The 27,719-nt window shown below is 35.8% G+C and overlaps 1 protein-coding gene across 1 annotated transcript in view; it reads right to left on the reverse strand.

The window, feature by feature from the left end:
* Positions 1-27,719, reverse strand: part of LOC120626152 (homer protein homolog 1) — a 53,351-nt gene that overhangs the window by 15,650 nt on the left and 9,982 nt on the right. Inside the window, exons 2-6 of the mRNA XM_039893482.1 lie at positions 25,733-25,889; positions 20,609-20,740; positions 18,453-18,632; positions 17,399-17,464; positions 16,014-16,153 (exon numbers count right to left, since the gene is read on the reverse strand). Of these exons, the coding sequence (XP_039749416.1) occupies positions 16,014-16,153; positions 17,399-17,464; positions 18,453-18,632; positions 20,609-20,740; positions 25,733-25,889 (675 nt within the window). The remainder of the gene's footprint in view (positions 1-16,013; positions 16,154-17,398; positions 17,465-18,452; positions 18,633-20,608; positions 20,741-25,732; positions 25,890-27,719) is intronic.

A 27,719-nucleotide genomic window follows, 5' to 3' on the forward strand; every position in this document is an offset into this window, starting at 1 on the left:
TATCTAAAAAGCCGAGAATAGAACAGGATGGCCGACTGGCGCAGTGGGCAGCGACTCTGCTTTCTGCGTCCAAGGCCGTGGGTTCGATTCCCACAACTGGAAAATGTTTGTGTGATGAGCATTAAGTGTTTTTCAGTGTCTGGGTGTTTATATGTATTTTCTAAGTATTTATGTATATATAATTCATAAAAATATTCATCAGTCATCTTAGTACCGATAACACAAGCTACGCTTACTTTGGGGCTAGGTGGCGATGTGTGTATTGTCGTAGTATATTTATTTATTTATTTATTTATTTATTAGGATGTAAGGCTGTAATGAAAAACGCTACGAAGAACTTGAATCCGGAAACGACCTTCAGTAATGAAGAGAACGAAAAGAAGAAGTTATATATAGGCGTTCGTGAACAATTCATAAGCACTTCCGAATTTTTATAGTTTTAATAAATACGTATGACCGAATATAAGCAAAGTCTCACAGTATTCTAGTAGGAGGTTCGACTAGAGATCCTAGGGCGAGCTTAAATTATGAGATTTAAAGGTAGGATAATTAATCGAATCCAAAATCTTCAGAAACTACCTTTTCCTACTCTTCCGTGCTTGCTATATGAATTTAGATTTTAGACGGTTAATACAATATTTATAATTACAACAAGAATATAATAATAACCTACACCGACGATGAAGTTTATTCGACTCCCATACGCATATAAAACGTATCGCCATAAGCCTCTAACTCTCGATCTTATTCCGTGGAGATAGAGTACAGAATGTCTGCTTGTAATATTGCGAGCTGAAGAGAAGGGGTTGGCCAGAATTAACTATTTCTCGGGTATAAGTGGACACGCACCTATAAAATAATTTGCATTCGTATGTAAGACAACATAGTAAACCGTTTTTCTCTTATTTTATTTAATTGTGAATAAATATGGAGTTAATCGTGAGTAATTTATAACATTTCAGTTTTTTTTTTGTTTATTTGAGTTTAAGTGAGGTGACGGTGATTTGTGCTAATAATATACAGAAATTGTGAAATAAAAAAAAAATATACTGTAATTAATAGAGTTACAAAGAAAGAGAAAAAAATACATAATTATTGGTGTACTCTAATAGAAAAACATAACACAAGTAAAACATAAAAATATGTTCTGTATCATTTTGATTATTTACAAAATAATGCTCAAAACTCTGCAACTGTGGATCAAAGCAACCATGGACTGATTTTCGACATTTTTATAATGTTCGACGATGTTTGTGGCTAAACGGAAACAACTAAATTTACTGAAAAATATATATATATATATATATATTTAACATATTATGTGTGATAAATCACAGTTCAATTGTAGTGTATGAGAAATGCTAGTCGTTTATTTTTTAGTTTTTTTTTATATCGGATTTTAACGCTCCAATATTGAACCTCGTTCAAGGTAGTATGTACTTTTTAGCTATACATTTAATGCAAAATCCGCATCAGAATTACAACATAGTAAAGAATTATAACCAGATTCCAGTATTGGATAGAAGCAGGCGTTACTTTGCGAATTCCATGATATATATATTTATTTTAAAATAATTATTATTCATATTATATTCATTGTAAAGTCAACATCTCCTGAAGATGCTCCGGTTTCGCATCGACACGTTTGTAGAGGTTGGTGTGGAGTATAGGAATTGAAGAAATTATAAATTACACCATAGAGATTCTCCTGCTTTTCGAGGAGTATAGCAAATTCAGCTTAATTTTCACAATAACCCAGATTCCAGTGGCTACTAATGTTTTATGATGTTAATCATCCGTCCAGTAAGGACCTGCATAATGCCCCTAACCATTGTCATAGAAATAGGACAAGACAATTGAACAGAAGCAGTACATATGTAATGTATAAAACCAGATTAAAATCGTCATGAACGTAGTTTTTCCGATACATTTTTACAAAAGTACACACATATAACACTGAAAGCTAAATAGTTTCTTCGCTTCGTCGTATTTCCAAATATCCTTCAGACTAAGATTCAAGAATATTAAAATCGTTTGCGAGAATGCGAGGATATTTGGATGTAGGGAATTATGGATTAACGGATGTTTGTTACTCTTTAACCCCCGATGCAAAAATACGGGATGTTATAAGTTACTTGTCTTTGTGTTTGTGTCTGTCTGTGACATCATATTTCCCGAACGGGTGAACCGATTTTAAATTTGTTTTTGTCGTTTGAAAGGTGAACTAGCCGTGATTGTTCTTAGCCGTGTTTAATTAAAATCGGTCCAAGATGAACGCCGCCACGAAATGCCGGATTTCATATTTTGTAACAAGTTAATCAATATGGATACCAAATGAAAGGGCTTCATTATTTGAGCACTATACATTATGATAAATTTAAAGTCCAAGATGGTCGCCAAGACAAAATGGCGAATTACACTTTTTTTTTTCAAAACTCCATCAATATGGGTCTCAAATCAGAAGGAAAGGCTTGACTAGTAGAATAATGTGCACTATATTGAAAAACAGGGTATTTAAAAAAAAAAAAAAAAAAATATTTTACGCTAAAATTTATGTAATTTGGATGAACACTGGATAAACTTTTTAACCCGGAAAAATTCATAGCACCCTTGTGATTTGTGAAAAACTGAAATTCATGACGCATGAGCTATAAAGAATATCTATAGTATCCCATAGCACAATAACTGGAAATTAAATTTCTACTACCCCCGCGATGTTTCCAACGATGCATAAGTTTGTACACGTAAACAATAAACATTTAGCGCAGCTAGTATATTATACGAGTAAGTTTAAATGTCTCAAGTGCCAGTAAATGTCTCAAGCGCCAGTTCGTAGTATACTCACCAGTAGGTAGGTATGCTTCGAAGTTTCAACGTTACAAGTTATGCAATGTTTGACTCCTGAGGGACCAACTACTGCCGCAGACAGTATGGCAGACGTCACGTACAGAGGGTCCCCAATGGCATAGCTTATTACATACTCAATTTATGCCTGCGTCACTAAATTAATCTGATTTAGATGTTTTTTTATTTAACGTAATTAATATTATACAGAAATTCAATACACTACGAAATTTCATATTTTTGTTAAACTACCCTCATTTTCAAAAAAAATATTTGTATCACTTTTCCGGTATTTTGTGAAAAGTTGTTTAATAAGTACCAATAGAGCTTATTCACGTACCAACAGAGACACGGATAAAAAAAGTCTTTTATCTTTATTCAAATAGGCACATAGATGGCACTTTTGAGGCGTTGATTATATATAAAACGTGAACATAACAGTGCGTGTTCACTACAGGAATATCGTTAGAGCCGAAGAATTAAATAGACTACTTTTATTCAGAAAAATTAAAGTCAAAACAAAAAAAAAATATTCAAGTAGACCCATAGATGGCACTTATGATGCGTACATAACATGAAAAATGTATACACGGTAGTGAGATGATGGCGATAACCATATTCGTAAACTTAAATTCCTTAAACATACTTCCAAGTGCCAAGTGCACAGACTTTCTTCTTTCTTTAAACTACAATGTATGCGGGGCTAATAAAATATAAGACTTATAGCTTAATTAGGTAATAGCTAGAAAGAGTGAAAATGCGTTTCGCGTGAGAACCCATAGCTTTCATTGCACGCGATTTAGCCAATCACCTAACGACCATCATACCTTTATAAGTGTATATTTAAAATTATTAACTTCTAGAAATTCACATATCAAAATATTACTATCTGTTTTAGAAATATGAAAAGTCATTACGAAAGAGGGAAGAACACTTAGGTACTATAAACTTGTTAAAATATACCCATACTAAAATAACACTTGATTAGAGCATCACATTTTTTTTTAAACATACGATTTCTTTTCTTTCTTTACCTACATAAAAGAAACATGTTCATCCCAAATTTTCAGCCTTTTTCTATTCTCTCAATATTTCAATTAATATATTTTAGTGAGGTCTATTTTACCATATTGACGAAAAGTTGACTTCGCGTAATTTTATTAAAATGAGTTTCAGAGTTTTCCTGCATCTGTAAACGGATCTCTACCTACTTATCTAACTTACTTGTTTTTTCTATGTAAAATATGTTGATACGCGTAGGGCAGGCAACATCTTCATACCCGGTTCCTTAATAATTAAATAAAAACGATGCTATTCTAACGAGTATAAAACCTAAACCTAATAATTTGTAAATCTGTTAGAAGCTTACAATTTAAAATCTTCAAATGGCAAATTTATTTAGTAGTGCTATCATATGCCTACACTAGAGTGTGAATAAGATTGCAATACTAAATTAAATATGCCATTTGACATATATAGATAGGTAGGTAGAGCTACGTTAAAGGATGCAGGAAAACTCTGAAATTGAATTTAATAAAATGACGTGATGATGAATATTCGACAGGAATTTCCTATTAAGCAGATTACAAAGGAAAGCAGGAACTGTTTGCAACAATGTATATTGGGAGACGCCCTCGCACAGACTTCGGTGTGCGTTCCAAATTGTTGCATTAACATGTTAAATGATTAAAAGAAAACACGTTGGACTGGCACTTACAATCAGAAGCTTTGAAATCTTGCATGACCGAGCAACAATTAGTAGAAATGACTTGCTTACTTTTCGCACTTGATCACATCGAAAGTATCGTTACTAGAAAAGTGATGTGCGAAATTTTTGTGACATAACTAGTATATCGCTGACATAACATCACGCAGCGATGTTACGTTCATCTGTCTATACTCCAGCGTCATCATCAACATGATGATGATAAATTACTAGGTATTATATATATTTTTACATAAAAATTCAAACCATTCTTTAAGACCGCGTGGCATAAACTCATAACACACACTAGCTTTTGCCCGCGGCTTCGCTGACGTTAAGTTCAATGTTTGATGTGGTAAAATTTAACTTCAAAGGTTTAAAAAATTGTCTTACTGCTAATAGAAAAATATGAACGTAAGTTACTTAAAAAATCAGAAATCTTTATATAAATTTTCATCCCCTATTTGAAAAGGCTTTGGATTTGGTATTTTTTTAATTTGTGAAACATGTTTCTTTCTTCGAAAACCTACAATCAAAGTTTCATGGGTGTAACTTGAAAAATAAATTGATAAATGAGAATTTTATACAAACTTTCATCCCCCATTTAAGCCTCTTAGGGTTGGAATTTTCAAAAATCTTTTCTTAGCGGATGCTTACGTTGTAATAACTATCTGTGTGCAAAATTTCTGCCCGATCCATCAAGTGGTTAGAGCTTTATATATATATATATATATGTATATATATATATATATATATATATATATATATATATATAAATAATATAAATATATATATATATAAATAATATAAATACATAAATAAAAATATTTTAATAATATAAATGTAAAATTTAAATAGGACCTTCAAAAACCAACGCTGCAAGCATAAAAAAAAATCAGGTTTTCAATTTTAAAAAAATGGCAAATTAAACACCTAGTGGGTATAAGGGCTTAAGTGACATGCCCCTTACAGGATATGTTGCCAACCATCCTAAACAACTAACTTTCATGTACACTCACTAAAAGGCAAAACCAGGCACCGAAGTTGACGGCCTATTGGCGCAGTGAGCAGCGACCCTGCTTTCTGAGTTTTTCGAAAAAACGATGTTTTCCAGTGTCTGGGTGTTCATATTATAAAAAATCATCAGTAAATCTCATTCATCAGTTATCTAATTCCCCTTAACACAATCTACGCTTACTTTGGGACTATATAGATGGCGATGTGTGTCTTGTCGTAGTATATTTATTTATTTATTTGGTTTTATTCTTTATTCCACTAAAAGTTAGCCCTTGATTGCAATCAATCATGATGCAGTTTAAAATGGTAGCGGGCTCACTCGTAAGCGGCATCGTACTGGAACTCAAAATCGTTTTGGGGCACGTCTTTATCAAGTGAGAGGTCCCGGGTTCGACCCCTGGCCGAGGAAATTAGGGAATTTAGAATTCCTGAATTTTTTCTGATCTGGTCTGGGAGATGACAGGCCCTACCGACAAAGTCGTTCCGGTACGATGTCGCGTAGAAACTGATTAGGGGTATGAGTTCAATATAGAACTGCCATACCCCTAACAGGTTAGCCCGTTACCATCTTAGAATGCATCATCACTTACCAGCAGGTGTGACTGCAGTCAAGGGCTAACTTGTAGTGGAATAAAAAAAACCACAGCCGAAGCTTTCCACCAACCAAAAATGAAACAAAAACAAATGACAGTAAAACCTAGCACTTTCTAATTCAGAGAATAAGCTTACCACTAGACCAAGAAATAATCTGTACGCTGACTCAGTTAGCAGCGTGGAAAAATTTTCCAATACTGAAATACAAGCAGGAACGTCCGACGCGACATAAACAGCACTTTCCATTTCATTGCTTATTCGTGTACGTGACATTATCTTTCCGCGTTTGCAATGCGCTCATTTTAATAACACGTAATTTATGACGAACGCCTGGTCGCCTAACCACTACTGGTACTTAGCTTCTGTTTCAAACATCAGCCACACATTTTGAGCTACTTATCCACAACAAAACGAATCAATTAACCTATAACTGGCCCACTAGACGGCACGGGTCTATTATGAAAATAAAGCTTAATTTGCAATACTCCGCGAAAAGCAGGAGAATTTATATTTTCTTCGATCCTTATACTCCAAATCAAACATATCTTCGGCAATGTATCCTCTATGCACGTTTCGCGCCAAAACCGGAGCATCCTCAGAAGATCTTGACTTTACAATGAATAATTGTTAAGCAAATTAAGCTTGCCTCTTACTAATATTTGGCACGGGTCCACTTCTACAATGACGGTGTAGGCCGTAGTCCGCCACGCTGCCCCAGTGCGGATAGGTGGACTCCACACGCCTTTGAGAACATTATGGAGAATTCTAAGGCATGCATGTTTCCTCACGATGTTTTCCTTCACCGTTGAAGCAAGTGATATTTAATTGCTTGAAACGCAGAGGAAAAAAGAGGAAATGTTAGATGTGCGTGATGGGATTCGAACTCGGCCCCCCGAAAGTGAAGCCGCAGCCGAAGTCCTAACCACCAGGGTATCAATACTACTGACCTATACACTACTATTCAATTATACTAAAGTACATAAGTACCCTCAGTATAACTTTGAGCACCTCAAAAACGTCATTTTTATTGTATGCCAAAACAAAATCACGCCAAATTAAAAATAACCTAATCTTGCGAGATTTATAGCAAAATTTACCACAGGAGTACATCAGCTGATGTACCGGATTTTTTATAAAATAATAAATTGAAAGAAGGCAGTAATTTCACGAAAAACAAAGTTATTTTTTAGATGAAATCGAGTACAAAAGTACCTTCCGTTCATATATACTACTCTAACTTCTTCTCTTTAAACAGTTTGAAATTTATACCAAAAACACAGGTCAACATTTTTATAAAGTGATTCCAGAGGAGTCCCGAGATAACTCTGCTAGATTTAATAACCTATTTCAGAACATCTTGGCTCAGTACCAGTTTTAAGAATCATCATTGCTATAGGTGACCTTCTTTAATATAATTTAAGGTTTATAAGATTCAACGATCAACGTGAAAAGAGTACAGAGTAATAGTTCTTAGAAAAATAAATTAACGAGGTAAAAAAACACAAAGTAAAGAAGGGCTAGCCGTATTTCACAGAAAAATGATAATTATAACAAGTTTTATAAAAGTTAGTTAACCTAGCCACCATTGCAAGCGTAAACAACATCAAAGGCTGGTTGATCACTTAACTTTTCTAATAAAGAAAGTTTGATTATATTTTCATTACTCAGTCGCCTCGAATATCTTTTAAAGAGTACACGACTGGGGCATATTAAAAATACATCTAACACCCGGTTTTTTCCATCTAGTGTCAACAGGCTTTGAGAATTATGTTATAATTTTTAAGCAATATATTTCATACATAAATCATCATCATCATCATCATCATATCAACCCATTACAGGGTCTCCTCCCACAATGAGAAGGGGTCTACCACGCTGGCTCACTGCAGTTTGGTGGACTCCACATACCTTTGAGAACATTATGTAGAACTCTCAGGCATGCAGGGTTCATCACGATGTTTTCCTTGACCGTTGAAGCAAATGATATTTAAGTTTTTTTAAACGCACATAACTTAGAAAAGTTAGGACTTGCGTGCTGGGATTCAAACTTTACCCTCCAAAAGTAACGTCAAGCTCCTACCCATTAAGCCATCATCAGATGGCTTCATCAGATAGCTTCATCCGATGGCTTAATCTTAGCGGTGATACGTACGCGCGTAATACGCGTATAATTGTCCCACTACTGGAAAGCATAACTCTAGTATTTATATGTATAGAATAACACACATAGTTAAACGAGTTGATAACCTTTTTCCTACGAAACGAATTGCGACCAAAAAACTCCCAAACCTGCACCACGCAGTATTTCAAGACTGCTACTTCACGAGGTCAGCAGACGATATCACTCACTGAACCGAAGCAGAACAATTTCATAGGCAGTAGCGTGCACTTCATACATGCACAAAAGCACTGCCTACCCTAAAATCTATATATAACTGGTAAAAGAGGAGGATTTTTGCCGTTTTATGCAATAGACCTGCTGTATGCATACCTTGGTAAGAAACCCAGTGCTCGCCACTGATCATAGGGTATAGAAATCGCTTTGGGAGACTATATCATAGTAGTTATAGCTGATATTGGAGCAATATAAAGTTCCATCACGGAGGGCGCAGCGGTTTGCTGAATGCATATCTACATATATCTCACGAGGCATGAATTTTTTATAAACCTTTAAATGAAAACCGAAATTTTTCTACTTCTACTTCACATGCTTTAGAAATACATTTCTTACTGTCTCTGACATTGACTGACTAGTCTAGGAAACCGAAACGCTAATAGTTTTTGAGCCCTAACAGTCACTCCTGTACCTTCATTAGGTATGCGACGCGTAACGTAGGTACTATACACATTTATCTTCAATAGGGTTGTCATATCATCAAGCAAAACAAAGAATTTTTTGAATTAGTTTGTATGGAACAATAAATGTGACTCCTTATGAAATATACTTATTATCCGAGATGTTTGTTATTAGGAGCAACATACAATGCAATCTATACATTCACATCACATATTTTTGGAACATCGAAACATTAAAGTTTTTCTTAACTTCATTAGAATGAATCAGCTATGGAAATCGGTCATTTAAGACTTATATCTCTTTTCAGAAATCTATACCCCTATTTCTCATGGTCGCATCTGTGCTGGCGCAGTACGGAGGCTACAGCTTAGAAGGTTACGAAGGGTATCACCACAAGCCCATCGTCCACCACCAATCCTCGGAGGAACATCAGGAGGAGTATGATCTGGACTATCATGTGAGTAATTTTAAAAACTAAGATTTTTTCCATACCCCAGTATATGTATTTATTCCGTATCTCAGTTGATGTATTTATTTAGTATCTCAGTTGATGCATTTCTTCAGACATTTTGAGCTACTTATCCACAACAAAACTCATCATATTAACACTTTCACGGCCCACAATGAGGAGGGTTTAGGCGTAGGCCACCACCTTGCCCCAGTGCAGATTTCTGGTCTCGGAATTTAGAACTTTTCCGTATCTCAGTTGATGTATTTATTCAGGTCTCCGCTTATGAAGTGTTTGCTTCAGAAGAAATGAATTGTCATGAATAGTTAGTGCATGGCAATTGTGTAAAATAGTGGGTGGATGGTTACAGTAACTTTCGTATTGTGTAAACTGAAATAAGGACTAAAGAAGACCGATGGTTTAAAAAACAAAAATTTCACTTATGTAAAAAAACGCGATAGGTAAAGAAAACCCATCGCCTTAGTTAACAATCCATTTTAAAAGTGAAGCATCCATGAACCCTTATTTAATTGATTAAACTAATATTAAAATTTATATATATTTTTTTGATAAATAATAAACTTATCATAGATTAAAATTAATGTCACTTTGTTTTTGGATATCTGTTATGTAATTGGATTTGTGTGTTGATATACAAGTCCAAATTTATATAAAGCCAGCAATTTCAAATTCACTAATAGTTAATCCTGTCATTCAAAGTCAAAGTCAAATATTTCTTTATTCAAATAGGCACGTAGATGGCACTTTTGATGCGTACATTACATGTAAAATATGACATAGGAGTGAGTGGATGGCGATGACATTTGTAAAAAGGTCGACCATACTTCACACAACTTGCTAAAAAGTTTTGGTATGAATTCATGGTACTTATTTAGGATAAAGTAACTAAAAGAGAAGAATATTAAGTCAAAATCAAGAATAATACTTGCAAGAATAAACTAACTATTATTTTCACTAATAATGAAGTTTGTCAGAAAACTCCCACCAAAAGTAGGCCACCCGTCTCAGTATTAAATAGTAACATTTAATACTGGCGACAAAGTTGGGACGGCCTAAGGCGTTTGAGAACAATCATTTTCAACGCTTTGAGTTCTACGCAGTTATAGACCTATGTAAATAATTTTGATACGAATGACCTCTTTTGAAAAGGAAAAGGGCTACCTTTGATCATATGCCCATCCCGTGCGTATGTTATAAAAACAATGTTACTTGTTCAACATATTCATAGGGTAGTATTTTATTAGGATTCACACATTGCATCATCCATTATGAAAAAATAAAGTTTTAAACATACTGAAATTTAATACTACATTATTAATAAAAAAGTTTTTTTTTGTTTACTGAGATACTAAAGATGAAACCTAAAGAAGTAAGTTAAGATTTGACGTAAAATTTTTGGGGAGTTCTTTTAACTATCAAATATATAAATCATACTTCTTTTTCATTTGAAAAAGTTTACCATCGTTTTGGTCCTATTTAAATGTAACTAAAAGTAAATCAGTGCAATTGTTTAGTAAACACTGAACCAGTAGTAACAAACACAAATGTTGGTTCCAAAGAGAGTTAAAGAATTTACTTTTTAGTAACCCAAAATTTCAAAAGGTTTAAAGAACGAACAAAGAAGAAAATTTGCAGCTACTTACAGCATTGTTAAGAGTCAGCACTTTTAACAACCCATATAATCAGTAACTTCTAAGATTAAAAAAGCTTAGACCACCGCAAGTACGAGTTAGCACCTACGACATAAGTCATAGCTTTCCCAATGCAATGCCTAAAACAACTAGAGCTTGTTTAAGTAATGTCTTCGACATAGCTTAACCTAATGGAACTCAACCATAAACAACTAATTATTTATTGCTCGCTGAACCACACATGGTGATATTTATTTTCGCCCTAAAAAGACGACACAAAGTGTCTACTTATTAAAGGCAAATATAAAATCAAGATCACTCCAATAACTCCGAAGGTTGGCTGGCAGAAAATTCTTTAGCATTAAGTCCGACTTTTGTTAAACCGTTTTTTTTTTTTGGTTGTGCAATAAAGTGAATCCCTACTAATATTATCAATGTGAATGTAAGTTTGTTTGTTACGCTTTCAAGCAAAAACTACTAGACCGATCCTCAGGAAACTTTGTACACATATTCTTGGAAGTGTTAGAAGTAATATAGGATACTTTTTATCCCGACATTAAGCTCGGTTCCTTTGGGAGAGTGGATGAAAGTGTTTGACGATGTATACCATAACTCCGACAAATTATAACCGATTTACATAATTATTTTTGTACTATAGAGGTTATAATATGTGTTTAACTTTGTCCAAACTGTGGTTGGAGATAGAGGACAGAACTCCTCAGCGGACAGCAGCAAACCCCTCATTCAAGGCTTAGCGATACTGAGTACTTTAATTTTTTTTAGAACTACAACTAAATTTAATGCCAAATCAAAAAACAAAGTCAAACGCAGACGAAGTCGCGGGCCCCAGCTAGTAAATAAATAAATAAGTAAAATTAAAGAAAATAATTTGATGCAATATGAGTAACACCCTACACTGAGTGCTTTAAACTGGCGGTTTTAAGTCATTCTATCGAAAAAATATACAAGTTGGTAGTACATAATTCAAACAGAATTTCTGTCGCTGTTCGAAACCGCTATATGCGAAATCTAAGAGTCTCCTAATAAAAACAAATGTTCATTTTCAGGCGCATCCAAAATACTCCTTCGACTACTCAGTGAAGGACCCTCACACTGGCGATGACAAGGAACACTGGGAGACCCGAGATGGTGACAAAGTTAAAGGTAAAGCATTCTTACAGAGTGTATTACTTTGGATTTGATATTTTTACTAGTAGAGCTAAGAAGTAAGCTCGCACAAAGTAGTTATCTCTCGTCAATGGGACGAGAGATAACTACTTTGTGTATATACAACGTATAAATTAAAACCGAAATATTACTTTACAGGCTAAGAGCACATTATTCACAGTCTCGAGACTTTTTGTGAAACCGAAACACTAATATATTATCAAAATTAAGCTTAATTTTGATAATATATCATGGATTTCCGCAAAGTAACGCCTGCTTCTATACAATATCGAAACACTAATAGTTTTTAAGTTGACCACTGCCATAGTTTTTACTGAAAAATATCAGGTACAGCCCTAACACAACATGCAAAATTAAAATCAAGTGACTCCGCCACATAGCGTAGGTACTATGCCCGTGACGGTCTTTTATTTTCAACAGGGTTGTCGCAAGTAAACACTTAAAATGTTTATAATAAGTTTGTATGGAAAAATCAATATGCTTCTTCTGATTTAATGTTTTTACAGGGTGAGTCCACCTCATTGTAACTAGAAAACCATGACATCACATATAAACAGAGCAACACTTCACATGGCATGCAAGGGGTACGTCCTGCAACGTTCCGCCCTGTTCCATCAACCTGAGGCGTAAGTGTTATGCCTTATGTGTCTGTGATAACACCGGCAACCACGCCTTCCAGACCAAAAAAACAGCATTTCAACAATGCTGTTCAGCGGCAGAAACATGGTAGTAGTACTTCCCGAGCTCTGCCACAAAAAGCTCTACTTTTACTCTTAGATAAAATAGTGGTTAAGGCTATATTTGAAAATTACTAATAAACTGTTTTTTTTGTAAACTTCAGGCACATACACCCTAGTTGAGACCGATGGAACCAAACGTGTAGTAGAATACGAAGCGGACGACAAGAACGGCTTCAATGCCGTCGTCCACAAAATTGGCATTCCCAAGGAGGAACATGAGGAATATAAAGTGGGGAAACCAGTGTACGAGGAATATAAAGTGGGGAAACCAGTGTACGAGGAATATAAGGTTGGTAAACCAGTGTACGAGGAATACAAAGTGGGCAAACCAGTGTACGAGAGCTACCAACACGAATATCAGGGAGACGATGGATTCGTACCGATCGTGGGTAATTACGAACACTGATTTAGAATAGATTACCATATCCACATTGATACTATTTTGGTTTTACACGAAAAGTAAATTTAACTGAATTAAAAATAAGACTGCATATTTTAAGGTTTGGCACGGCCAGATATTGTAATGTACTAACCGTTGCCTTAGTGCAACATTTGCTCTCTCGCAATCGAAGAGTCGTTTTCGAGTAACGAAACCCTTGAATGTCAGAGTTAAAAAAATCTTATAAATATGACTATAAAGCTCAAATTGGCAAACGGTTCTTCAGCTTAAGCAGGGCTTACGTAAAATAAAAAATAGTAGTACTGGATTTACTACCCTAAAACAAGTATCATTAGGTCCATTTTACTTTGATGGTATAGTTTCGATAAGCGAAAACCAATTCGATTGCCAGCGGACAAATCGTATTCTAAGTATGTTGTTCTGCAAGTTAAGACACGTATGTTGAATCTGGACCACAGAAATCTTAACAACAGGACAAGGCAGTGTAGTTTAAAAATTACTTGTCACTAACTGTTACAAATGTTTTGCTAGTATCAAATAAGATTTTATGTGCTCTGTGTCACGTTCGCGGATTCATATGATCTGGATCATGTAACATGTAGCAGAGTCGAACGACCCGTGCCTTGCCAATCCTTTGCTAAACCTACACCGCTAAAGCCGCTAAACCTATGAAGTCTTTTCCCATATGTTATAATAGTATTGTGCAAAGGACTTATATACCATTATTTCGTGTATAACCATGTTGAGTTAATTGTTAGACCATTTTCCGCTATGAAGAAATAACTATAAAAATCAGTATTAAAATATATAATGCCTCCTACACACGGTGAACAAACAAAGGCCAACCAAGAAAGTATTGAAAAATGTCACAGCCGCCATGATTTACACTTTATAAGGTGGCCTTAGACTATGCGATGTGCAGGTAAAAGTTGCTACTGTTAAGTTAACTAATCAAGTGTCAAATGTGATAATGGAACTAACGTGTACGTTTACACTCAGATTTTACCAATCACTTTTAATTTTGCACTTGTCACCTACTTGCTGCTTAACAAAGTGTAAATCAGACATTATGAAGTGAGATTGTTAATATTGGGTCACTGTTATTTATATTGGCAAACGATCAGTTGAGATATTAGCCATGTCTGTATACCATACATAGGTGGCATATATAATAGCAATTTGTTGATTATTGTATAATTATGTACTTACAGACGTTTTATTATTCTTATCGTTTTATAATTTTACTTTAAGTGATGAATAAATTTTATGTACTCGCTAATTTTAAAAATTAGTGTTAAATATATAGAATATGTATGATATCACATACCTAAATTGAGAAAAGAAATTATCTATGCTATGTATAATATTACTTACAATGTAGACTCATTTATATTTAAAATATTAGCATGCATGGAAGTGAGTAATGCTTGTGGGTATTTATTATGTAACTTTGCTTTAAATAAAATAAGAGAAATTGTTGTTTTTCTTAAATTCGATGAGACTGTACCACGTTATTACTTTTTTATAGTTAATAAGAATTGTACAAAAACGACATGAAATATAACTTTTTTTATGTTTGAATTATTGTTTTACTTATATATCTTTATATATTTATATATACGTATTAACTAGTACCGTTACTGAGTAACTTACTGACAGATTATGTGAACCGCTCAAGATTGAAATATGTAATTCGTACATATTCCTTTTAAACAGTGTAGGCACAAAGGAATTCTCTAAAGGCTGGGGAAATAGGTAATGAAAGTTTGTATGGACACCCATAACACAAGTTTTTATAATTTATAAAGATGAGTTTAAGTTATTTGGATTTAAATATAATAAAATCAATCAAATTAATTAATTAATTTTGAAAATACATTTTCGCCAGGGGATATCTTTTCGTCGTCTGCGACTCAATACACGAAAGTGCATCAAAAATGTATATAAAAATACACACCGACCACCAATTTCATGTACATCAAATATAATTTAAATTATTTCTTGTATAATTTCATTTAATTAAACAAGAATTATAAGCACATTTGTTTAAACCCTAATCAATGTAATGTAAAATGTAAAAAGCTGGCAAATATATGGCATCGTTACAGTAAAGAATAGTTTGGATATTTACCAACTTTAAAAAAAATCTGTAACAAACATGATATGACTATAGGATCTGTAAGCGTACGTTTTGTATAAGCTTTGAACTTATTTGAGACATCTTAAAGATTTCATCCGGTAATTTGTTATAAAATAATGTACAATTGCCCTTAAATTAATTGTCAATTTCTTAAAACTGCACAACTAGTTTATTTTTGCTTGTAGTATTTATATTGTTACAGTTCATTTTCTTTTAAATTTTGTTATATTTTATGGACATAAATTAAACTTTCAAATATGTAGTGTATGTATTGTTCATTGTCAACATCCCCGGAGGGTGCTCCGGTGTCGGAGCGAAACGTGCGAAGATCACTGCCGAAAATCAGTTTTGTAATACACGTCTGTAAATATTCGCCTGATTTTCGCGGAGCATAGCAAATGAAGCTTCGTATTCATTGTACATTCATTGAACGGTGTAATTATTACGCTCGTTTTGGAAAGTGGTTCAAAAAGCGTATGGGAACTTACCTCTGCGCCAACGCTAGTTTGAGGCGGTCGTTCTCGTAGCGGAGCTGTTGGTCCGTGGAGTCGGCGCTGGCGGGGTCCGGCGGGGCTCCGGCCGACGCCAGCGGGCCGCGGGGCGCGCGCCCTACCGTGGCGTAGCCCCCCTGTTAATTATAACATTTTCAGGGTATGCCAATATCAAAGACGCCTTTGACAGTAGTTATATTAGCTACTACGAAGTCCCACAACTTCGTCCGCATTTGTTTTGGTTTTTAAAGCATCCCGTAGGAACAGTTTATTTGGGAGATGAGTGGCATTTAGGTGTAGTTCTACATATATACAACGTGTAACGGAATTACGAAAAACTACGAATAGTTGAAGGGCGCATAAGTATATTTAATAAGGAGTCACCCGGTAAAAATATTAAATTCATCAACATGACCCGTGATCACTGCTCCCTTCGTTTGAGGAAAATTATTTATTTTGTTTTATATTTAATTTATTATATTATTTTTAAGTAATGTAATTTTTATATAATATATTTGTAGTTACTTATTCATTTTTTGTCTTTAGTTAGAAATATTGTTTTATATATATTGTATATATTTAAGTAATGATGTATTTATTTTATGGGTATATTTATATGTGCACCACCAAACTATTTTCTGTATTTGTTATCTTCGCCATTTGTTGCCTGAAAGAAATGAAGCGATAAGGCCGCCGAATTGTATACGTTTTTTTGTTATCCTTTTCTTTTTTTAAAGTATATTCATTCTTTCATTAAATTATAAGAAGCATATTTATTTTTCCATAAAAACTAGTTTACTTATGATAGCCCTATTGAAGATAAAAGACCGACACACGCATAGTAAGCTTCGCGACACGTACCTAATAAAAAGCAGGGTAACGTAAAGCAGGGTCGATGCCCACTGCGCCAGTCGGCCGCCGAACGAAATAAATTTTATGGACAAAATTTTGCCACATTGGATTACATTGTTGCAATATCCAGATATAGACACCTTTCTAAGCTTTTTCTAATTTAATTAAATACATTTATTTCCGCTTTCCGAGTCCTAGGCCGTGGGTTCGATTCCTACGACTGGGAAATGTTTTTGTGATGAACATAATCGTTTTTCAGTGTCTGGGCGTTTATCTGTATTTTATAAGTATTTATGTGTATTATATTCATACAAATATTCAACAGCTACCTTAGTTACCCATAACACAAGCTACGCTTACTTTGGGGCTAGATGGCGATGTGTGTATTGTCGTAGTATTTTTATTTATTGTTAGTCGCCAGTGAAAATGGACAGAAGACTTCAATATCAGATTTGCACGTTTATGTATTAAGTACGAGCTGGTGACGTATATTATAGATTTAATCTAAAAACATAGTGATATGTAGGCACCTGAAGTGAGGACGACACCGAGTGCGCGCGTTGGTGCACCATCATCTCGTCGTTCTCCGGTTTAGGCTGCAACAACCTTACTTTAATAAGACAATAACGCGCAAAATTTAAAGCAATAGATGGCAATGACGCGAGTGGTGATAGCCCAGTGGGTAGCTCGACTTCACTTTCGGGGAGGCGAGTTCGATTCCCAGCAAGCACCTCTAACTTCTCAAAGTTATGTGCGTTTCAAGCAATTAAAATATCACTTGCTTCAACGGTGAAGGAAAACATCGTGAGGAAACCTGATTACCTTAAGAGTTCTCTATAATGTTCTCAAAGGTGTGTGAAGTCCACCAATCCGCACTGGGCGTGGTGGGCCCCTTTTCATTGTGGGAGGAGATCCGTGCCCCGTAGTGGGCCGGCAATGGGTTGATATGATGCCGATAACAGAATTAAGAACATCCAGAAACCGTGTACACGACTACTTAATAGTAGTCGTTTACACGCATCAAAAACCACTCCACTTTAGTAGTGTTTCACGGACAGGCGGTTACTCTCTTAGTTATTAATAAGCTTAAACAAACTTGGATTTTGATGTTTAAAATTTTAATTTTAAATTTTATTTTAATTTCATTTTATTTTTTAACATAATAACCTTATTAATTATTAGTATTTTTAGATATTTATTTTGTAAATGCCGTTATATTAATGTTGAAATTATTTGTAAACGTTGTGAAAACCTGTAATAAGCTGAACATTCACTTAGCTCACAACAAAGAAAATTGGACGTGAAAAAATGTATCAGCTGTTGGTTTTCCTAAATAAATAAATAATTCCCTTACCAGTTAACAGTTAATTTTTTTACCTCTAATAATCTAAAAGTTTACCATAAAATGGGGAAAATGGAAAAAGTGTGTGAGCTAGCAACATTAACGGGTGTGAAGTGAGATGAGCGCGGGGCGTTTTCAATGATTTTAAACCCAATGCACTGCAAGCTATGAGGGTTCTGTATGTTCGTAATTCTGTGATGCTGATGAACTCTGTAGTCGTTCTGAGCACGCCAGTGTACCACTACCTGCGCGGGGGACAGCGCCGGCGGCTCGTCGCCAGCGGGCGCTCTTGCCGCCAGCAGCGGGCTGGCCGTGGCGGACGCGACGGGCGTGGCGGCACCCGAACCGTTGCTCGTCTTTGCCGCCGCGCCACACTGCTGCGCTTGTATGGCCTCCTTCACCTCTTGGAATTTCTCGATGAACTATTAAACAAGAAGTTTTTTTTACCTTAATTTAACTAACTTTCGAAAATAAAATAAAACATTTTTTTATAATTCAAGCTTGAATATTATGTGACTACAGACAAACAGAACTGGCATAGGAATGTTTTTTTTTTTATCTATTTTTCTACATCGTCGCACACTTAGTAAAAAATTCGCCCACTCAGTATTTCTATTCGCCCACTTAGTTAATCTTTCACAAACATTGTTCGAATGCTGCTTGGTTCAATTTATCATTATCTCATTAGCGGTCGTTTTATATTTTTTCCACCATTTTTTTTGGCCACCAATCCGCACTGGGCCAGCGTAATGGACTTCGACCTTATCCCCTTCATTAATTTCATTGTGAGAGGTGACGCGTGCCTTGTAGTTAATGGGTTGATATGACAATTTTTTTTATGACCGAGTGCATAAAAAAAATTGTCATATCAACCCATGTACCCACTACGCACGTTTCGCCCGAAACCGAAGCATTTTCAGGAGATGTTGACTTTACAATGAATAATTGTTAAGACAACATTGCCGAGGACCTGTTTGGTGTGGAGTATACGGATTGAAGTCATTATAAATTACACCATACAGATTCTCCTGCTGTTCGCGGAGTATAGCAAGTTAAGCTTAATTTTAATGATATATTATGGATTTCCGCCTGCTTCTTTCTAATATTTGGAACAATCACTTTTCTATTTTGCGGGAGATGAGAGCGGAGCTGACTGCATTCAACTATACGACGTTGCCTGGATGCAAACAGCTCAATTCGCGGCTATAATAATCTGTCTACTCTCATAGCTAAGCTATGTCCAAAATTGGCCAGACCCTGGGTATCTCCTAGAAGCACAGTAAGCGATAGTGAGAAAGTACCCTTACTGGCAACATAAGTAAGGGACATACATAACCTCCATACACTGTCCAGATGGTGGCCCTTGAGTTCCGGTGGCACGCACTTCATACATGCAAAAAAACAATGCCTAACCAATTTTATATTTTATAATTTGTACAGGAGGCATTTTTTTTCCGTTTTAAACAATCTTATTATTTCTATGCCAACCTTGGGGTAAAAAACCTGTGCACGCCACTGTTGACTTCACTAGAGTGAATCCTGACTAATATAATAAATACTAAAGGTTGTTTGTTTGTTTTTCCCTCACGCCCTAACTATGTTGAACTATGGGAACCCATCAACTTGACTTTTGGCATAGAGTTAGCTGAAAGGACAGAGTAATATAGGCTACTTTATATCCCACGAGATTTGTAATAAACCGCAATGAACGCGAACGAAGAATGCGGGCAACATTAAGTAGGAGAATAACATTACCTTTATTTTTCTTTACCACTACAAGTTAGCCCTTGACTGCAATCTCACCTGGTGGTAAGTGATGATGCAGTCTAAGATGTTAGGTTAACCTGTTAGCAGTGGCGTGCACAGAGGGTATGCACAGGGTATGCAGATAATATAAAATGAAGGAAATCACCAGTACGAGTTATAAATACTCAAGGGTAGGATTTTTATAACTCTTAAAATGCCAATCCTTAAGTTGTTTATAATTTGTACTGGAGATTTTCTTCATTTTATATCATTTGCATACCCTGTGCATACCCTCTATGCACGCCGCTGCCTGTTAGGTAGTATGGTAGTCATGCCCTAATCTGTTTCCACGCGACATCGCGCCGGAACACTTAATCGCTTAGCGGCACGTCTTTGCGGCAGTGGCGTGCACTTCACACATGCACAAAAGCAATGCCTACCCTAAAATTTACATACAACTCGTATAAGAGCAGGATTTCTGCCTTTTTATGCAATTTTCCTGCTGTATGCATACCCTGGTAAGAAACCCAGTGCACGCAAAAGATATAATTCAGAAATTATAAATTCCCTAATTGGCCCCTGCCGGGAATCGGACCCGGGAATTAAATTCACAGCGCTCACCGTTGCGCCACGGAGTTCGTCAATAAGTTACCTTCCCCAGTTCCGCCTCGGAAGCGAATCCCAGCCCGTACACAGTGTTGGCCCGCACGTCGCTCCATTGGCCGAATTTCTGCGACGTCTTCGTGAAAGTCATGTTCGCCGTGATGGTGCTGTTGATGACCGCCTGCATAAATGTTATATCATATTACAAACAAAGCGGTGGTAGCCCAGTGTGTAGCAGCTCGACTTTACTTTCGGACATCTGAGTTCGAATCCCAGTACGCACCTCTTAACTTTTCAAGCAATTAAAATATCACTTGCTTCAACGGTGAAAACCTGCGTGCCTGAGAGTTCTACACAAAGGTGTGTGGAGTCCACCAGTCCGCACTGGGCCAGCGTGGTGGACTACGGCCTCATTGTTGGAGGAGACCCGTGCTCTGTAGTGGACCGGTAATGGATAGATATGATGCTGATGATTATTGGATATGTTGAAATACCTATCCAGCCTGCATATGTAAGATCATCGGGTTTATGTCCATTAGTTTTGTTACGAGCTAAGTTGCACTGAAACTACCTAATGGCGTATGCCAAAAAAGAATAAATTCAAATTCAAATTCAAAAATCATTTATTTCAAGTAGGCCTAATATAAGCACTTTTGAAACGTCAAGTATGTCAGTTTTTAGTGACTTTACCACCGGTTAGGAAGGCAGATTCTACCGAAAAGAAACCGGCAAGAAACTCAGCAGCAGTGGCGTGCATTGCATATATGCAAATAAGCAGTGCATACCCTACCCTCAGGGTCTTAAAGAACCTTCAGATAGGACCATTAAAGTTTTGTAATTAAAAAAACACTAAGTAAAAAATATATGAAAGCGCCATCTAGTAATGAGCGGCCAAACTTCTAGGTCAAGTGTCGCTAGGCAGGCGACAGCGCAACCAGCGCGCGCGAGGCGTAGGTATAGCTTATAAAATAAAAATTTCTACTTCGTATTTTAATTTTTAACCGTAAATGCTAAACATTTACCTTTTAAAACACGTAAAAATACCTATATTATCATTTAAATCTCATGTTATCGATTGCAGGGTAAATCAATTATTATGAATCACTCGACATATGACGCCATCTACTGTTGCATAGAAATATCAAATAAAATAAGCACGCCCAAAGAAAGAATCGTTCTGCTAGATGTGTGCGTGCAAGTTAGTAGTGTGTGTCGTGTAATGTTATAATCGTGCGCTTGTACTTACAAGATTAGCATCGGTCTTGTGTGAACAGTTTCATTCATAAATTCTCTATGTATAGGTGTCTATAAGCACTGCTTACGGAAGTGGATAATCAATTACGTGTTTGATTTTTTTATGAAAGTATTCCAGGAATTATTGGAAAGTGAGAAAGTTAACAATAAATATTGTTTCTATTTATTGTTGACATATCAAAATAAAATAGCGTTCGTACCCATACTTACAAAAAAATTAAAGACATATTTTGACTAATTTCGATTGCAATATTATCATTAGCATATTCAATCGCCATTATTGTTTACCTTCGAACAATGCTCTATGGCGTTGGTGATAAATAAACGGTTAAAGTGGATAAATTCAGCAACTTATAAAAGTTTGAGTAGTGATAGTTTAATGTGTTAACGTTATTTTATAGTTTATTCATTCATTTTATAATGAAAGCATATTCGTGCGGTATTTGTTTGGGTTCAGTGTGCCTGGAAAAAGTACTTAGAGACAACTTTAATTTCTATCCCTTTATCGTAAAATTAGAAATCATTCGCAAAGTAAGGTGTGTACCAATGTTACAAATATCCACAAAAAAAGGTGATAAAGTAAAACGTATGTGTAATAATAAATATTACGAAAACTATTCTTGACTAAGCGGCTTTGTACACACCAATCGATTATTTTGCTTTCCTTTTGTTTTATTGTCCAATATACGTAAAGTTTGAAATGATAAAGGATATTGTGATATTAATAATTTTCATCAAGACGCTAAAAACATGTTGGAAAAAAATATTATCATCTTCAGTGTGCTTAGAAAATGCTGCCGAATGGTGTGTCATAATTTTGTGACGTAAATCAGGGTATGTACTTTTATTCAATTAGCAGTAGATAGACGATAGTATTAAATCAATCAAAAATATAACTTTCGTAAAGTAATTTGAATATAAACCGACATATCTAAAATATAAATTTTACTTTATGTTTGTGCTGAACACCTTGTGCATACCCTGGGTCCAAGGGCTATGCACGCCACTGCTCAGCAGTTGCTCTTTTCCAAAATCTTTCTCTCTCTCTCTCCTCTCTCTCTCTCTCTTCTATCTATCTTGATAATGAGATAAAAGCTGCAAGCATTAGGAAATTCATCAATAGTAGGTACAGTAACCTCGATGTATTGAATTTGTTTTTATACATTCTTTAAACTTATGTTATGGTAAATCAAACATTACCTTCGGTGTCATGTTATAAAAGCATATACTCAGCCCCACAAAGGTTTTCTGTACTTTCCTAAGACAATATGCTGATATCACTAATTTATGACAGTTTCTAGTAAATTATCAAAATTAAGCTTAATTTGCTATACTCCGCGAAAAGCAGGAGAATCTGTGTGGTGTAAGGTGTTCCTTCACCATGTTGTAAACTTATCAACTTCACCTCTATTGAACATATTCAGAGGCACTAATGAGGTGGGAGGGGCTTAGCAAATTAAGCTTAATTTTGATAATATATCATGGATTTCCGCAAAGTAACGCCTGCTTCTATACAATAGTTTCTAGTAAGTCTGTTTACATCCATTTTTTTATATGAAGATTAATGTTTTGTTTTAACAACGAGGAAATTGTTGTTAATATATTGGAGATATTAAACTCTAGCTTTACTGCCAGGAGATCTTTTCATAACAAATGCTATTTTGATATAAAATTACTCAAGTTGAAACTATAAAAGCAAAATCATAACGTACCTATATGTAACATACATATATGATATCGTTCGCTTACAAACGCGCCGTTCGTCGGTTTCATCATAGGTGCTTTAACAAAGGATTTCTCCACGGTAACGAGTATCCAAGCACCAATTACTCGTGCATCCCATTTAAAATGTGCTACATAAACGCAAACGAATATAATATTTTATTTCAAACATATTCATATTGAAATAAACTAAGCAACGTTTTTATATAGTTTAAAAGAAATTTGACATTTATTTGATATGGTATTTTTTCATCAACGATGTCCAAAAAAGCTTTTGACTGACTGACGGATTGACACTCGATGCCGAAAGCCAATACGTTTTTACAGGCATTTCTACCAGTGGGTTCCTTACCAGGGTATGCATTCAGCAGGTCAATTGCATAAAATTCTCCTTCTATACGAGTTATATGAGAAGAGCACGGTAATGATTTTATTCTACGCTTCCCCCTGGACACTTCTATGCCACAGCTAGCATACGCGCCACGAGGCCACGAGTTTTTTTTTATTCCACTACAAATTAGCCTGCTGCAATCCTAACTCGTGGTAAGTGATCTTTATCATAATAATATAAGAAAAAAATATATACTATGAAAATACACACATCGCCATCTAGCCCCAAAGTAAGCGTAGCTTGTGTTACGGATACTAAGATAGCTGTTGAACATTTGTATGAATATAATACACATAAATACTTATTATATACAGATAAACGCCCAGACACTAAAAAACAATCATGTTCATCACACAATCATTTTCCAGTTGCGGGAATCGAACCCACGGCTTTCGACTCAGAAAGCAGGGTCGCTGCCCATTGCGCCAGTCGGCCGTCAAATAGTGTTATAATTTAAACTCGCACTACGAGGCTACGGGAAACAGAGCTATAATATTCATTGAGATGCATTTACACGGTGTTAGCTTTCTTATGTAACGATGCGGAACGTAACGTATGATCGATTCGTTCGTACCTATTCAGTCGGCAATAATTCACAAGTTTCACCTCCTACGGTGTTGAAACTGTATTGTATTCATACTCATGTTGTAAATGCGTTGTATGTTTGTCAGTGGCGTGCACTTGGTTTCTTACCAGGGTATGCATACAGCAGGAAAATTGCATAAAACGGCAAAAATTCTCCTCCTATACGAGTTACATATCAATTTTAGGGTAGGCAGTGCTTTTGTGCATGTATGAAGTGCACGCCACTGATGTTTGTTTGGCCTTTGGATTTTTGCCGTAGAGTTTGTTGAACGAACAGTTAAATAGCTTCTTTTGGTCCTGGGATAACAAACAAATTCAAATTCCCAAGTGTCGTTTTCAGGAACATTCATATTTTTACATCAAACATGGACGTTGTTTCTTTCGCGTCCTAACAATGCAAACAAACGACTTATTACCTGCTGCCGAACGCCGCGGGACGCAGCTAGTTAAAATCCTCCAAACGTGTGTCAACCTCGAAAACGTCGGACCACTCTACTACACAAAACGCTAACTTTTTGTTTGAACTTTGTTATTTGATTTTACATGACGTGTTCATATTATATTATGTCAAAAAGTTACTGTAGCAAAAAATTACTTTAGAATCTTAAGTTGCACGAGGAGTCGCGGTAAACCGCGATATAATTCATTAATACTCTACTAGTTAGTAGTACTAACTACTTAGTAGAAAAGTAGAATATAAATAAATTAAAGCCTTCCCAGGTAAATAAACCACCTGTTCTGGGGTTGCCACATTGCATGGCAATACATTTGATAGAATAAGTGTATCGATAAAAAAGTTCAATTTTTATTCGCAATATGACGACGTTTGTATTCGTGGTCAGGCTTTAAGTAGTTTTTTTTTTCATTTAAAACCTATTGTGCGTTTCGAGCTTTGTTCTATGAAGCTAAGGCATCCATCCTCCACAAGTACAAAGCCCTATTTTTAGAACTGCCGAATGAATTGTTAGAATGATTTGTTCACCTTCATGAGGCAGGTTTTGTTCTGCTAAAAATGAAACTCGACAGAACGCCGCGTTTGTTTTGTTTGCGACCAACAGCATAAACACGTAACGCTACGAAATTTTAGTTCCTAACTACCTGATCATACTAGACACGTTGCTCTTCTCAGAATGAGAAGGGTTTATTACGTTCTAAATTCCTCACTATTATGAGACAGGAAGCCTAGGAAACGTTGATACGGCTGATGGTGGAGGAAATTACCTTGGTGCCTTCCACGCTGATGATGCGGTACAGGTTCCGCGAGGAGTCGTAGAAGAAGGACACGGACACGGCGGCAGAGCTGGCCGACATCCACGAACGCTTCGTCTTGGGGTCTATGTGGAACACGTGCGCCTTGCACGTGAAGATCGGCTGCTCTCTGGAACAGATAACAAGCTCATTGATACCATAGAGTAGAACTTCTAACCTCCAGGGTGGTTAGGACCTCGGCTTCCCTTCCTTCGGTGAAAACGAGTTCAACTCCACACCGACGTTGTAACCTTAGTACAAGATTTGCTAGCTCGCAATCGAGTGGTCCTTTTCGAGTGTAAAAACACTTGATCATCGGTGTAAAATGGATCTTATATTAAAGCTCCTACAATTATTTACTCGGGCATTTGACAGAACGTTTGTAAGACAAAAATCAGACACAGGATTTGCGACTCTAATAAGAGTGGCATTAGGTCCAACGTCTCCTCGATTGCGAGCGAGCAAATTTTGTCATAAGCCTACTGCAACGATTCGGCGTTCATCGTCATCATTATCAACCCAATACCGGTTTATTACAATGCACGGGTCCTGTCAGAATGAGAAGGGTTTAATCCGCTCTTGGCCAGTCTGGAGGAGTGTCTACGTGCTCCACTAGGCTGGCCAAAAGTGGATTCGTAGCTTTACGCAAAGGCCTTTAAGAATATTATGAAAAACTGTCAGGCTAATTTACTCGATGTTTTTTTTTTAAGCGTCAAATTCCTCTTTATTTGAATATGGCACCAAGATGTTGTGATATGGGCCTTATAAGAAGGCAGTCACTCAGTGAGCGATGGAGAGAGAAATGTTGGTAGTATCTCTACGTAATCAAATCAGGAATGAGGAGATCCGGAGAAGAACCAGAATACCGACATAGCACAGCGAGTCGCAAAGCTGAAGTGGAAATGGGTGGGGCACAAAGCTCGGAGAACCGATGGTGCGGGATTGGCGACCCCGCACAGGTAAACGCAGCGTTGTTCAGCCCCCAACGAGGTGGACAGACAACATACAACGAGTCACTGGGAGCAGCTGGAAACAAGCGGCCTAAGACTGGATGGATGGTGGATTTTGGAACTTCCTACAAAAGACCTATGTCCAGCAGTGGACTTCCAATCCCTATAATTTAATTTAATATCTAATTAGTTTAGGATAAGCTTCATAAAAGCAAATACAAAAAGACGCGATGCTTTTTGAAACCACTGTAAAATTATAAGTATGCAAAAATGTATCTGCTATATAATATCCACTGTTCTGTTGTGTATGTAAAGTATATTAGAAAAAATCTAATATAGATACAGTTGGTAAGTATGTACTCGTCTGTGAACTAGGTCATAAGTGAACCAAGTTGCAAGTAATGACATTTCCTGTACACACAAATAAATATTTAGTACATTAATATTTACACAACGTTATTGTTAAACATGTATGTTATCTTTCACCACATCTTAATTTATAATATAAAACATACATTTGCATACAATACATTTCAATGTGATGTAACTAATTTATCTATTGCATAATATATTTTAGTTAAATTTTCATTTTGGTAATTGCGTTCCTACTTTCTTATTCGTTTATTTTAGAAACTGTTTGCATTTACATATTACCAGTACCACTTGAAGCAGTATAGTTTTATTATTTTTTTTATAAAAACGTAGTTTTATTTACAACTTTTAACAGAATTACGAAATAATATTGAAGGATGTATATGTATATTTCATAAGGAATCACCCTGTAAAAATATTAAATCAAAAGAAGCATATTTATTTTTCCATAGAAATTAATGCAAAACATTCTAAGTGTTTACTTATGACAACCCTATTGAAGATAGAAGACCGACACGCGCATAGAACCTACGCTACGTAACGCGTACTTATTAAAGTGACAGGAGTCACATCATTTTAATTTTGCATGTGATGTTAGGGCTATATCTGATTCGGCAGTGGTTTGCTGAAAAACTATT

Source organism: Pararge aegeria, chromosome 1 (assembly GCF_905163445.1).
Source record: "Pararge aegeria chromosome 1, ilParAegt1.1, whole genome shotgun sequence".
NCBI lineage: Eukaryota > Metazoa > Arthropoda > Insecta > Lepidoptera > Nymphalidae > Pararge > Pararge aegeria.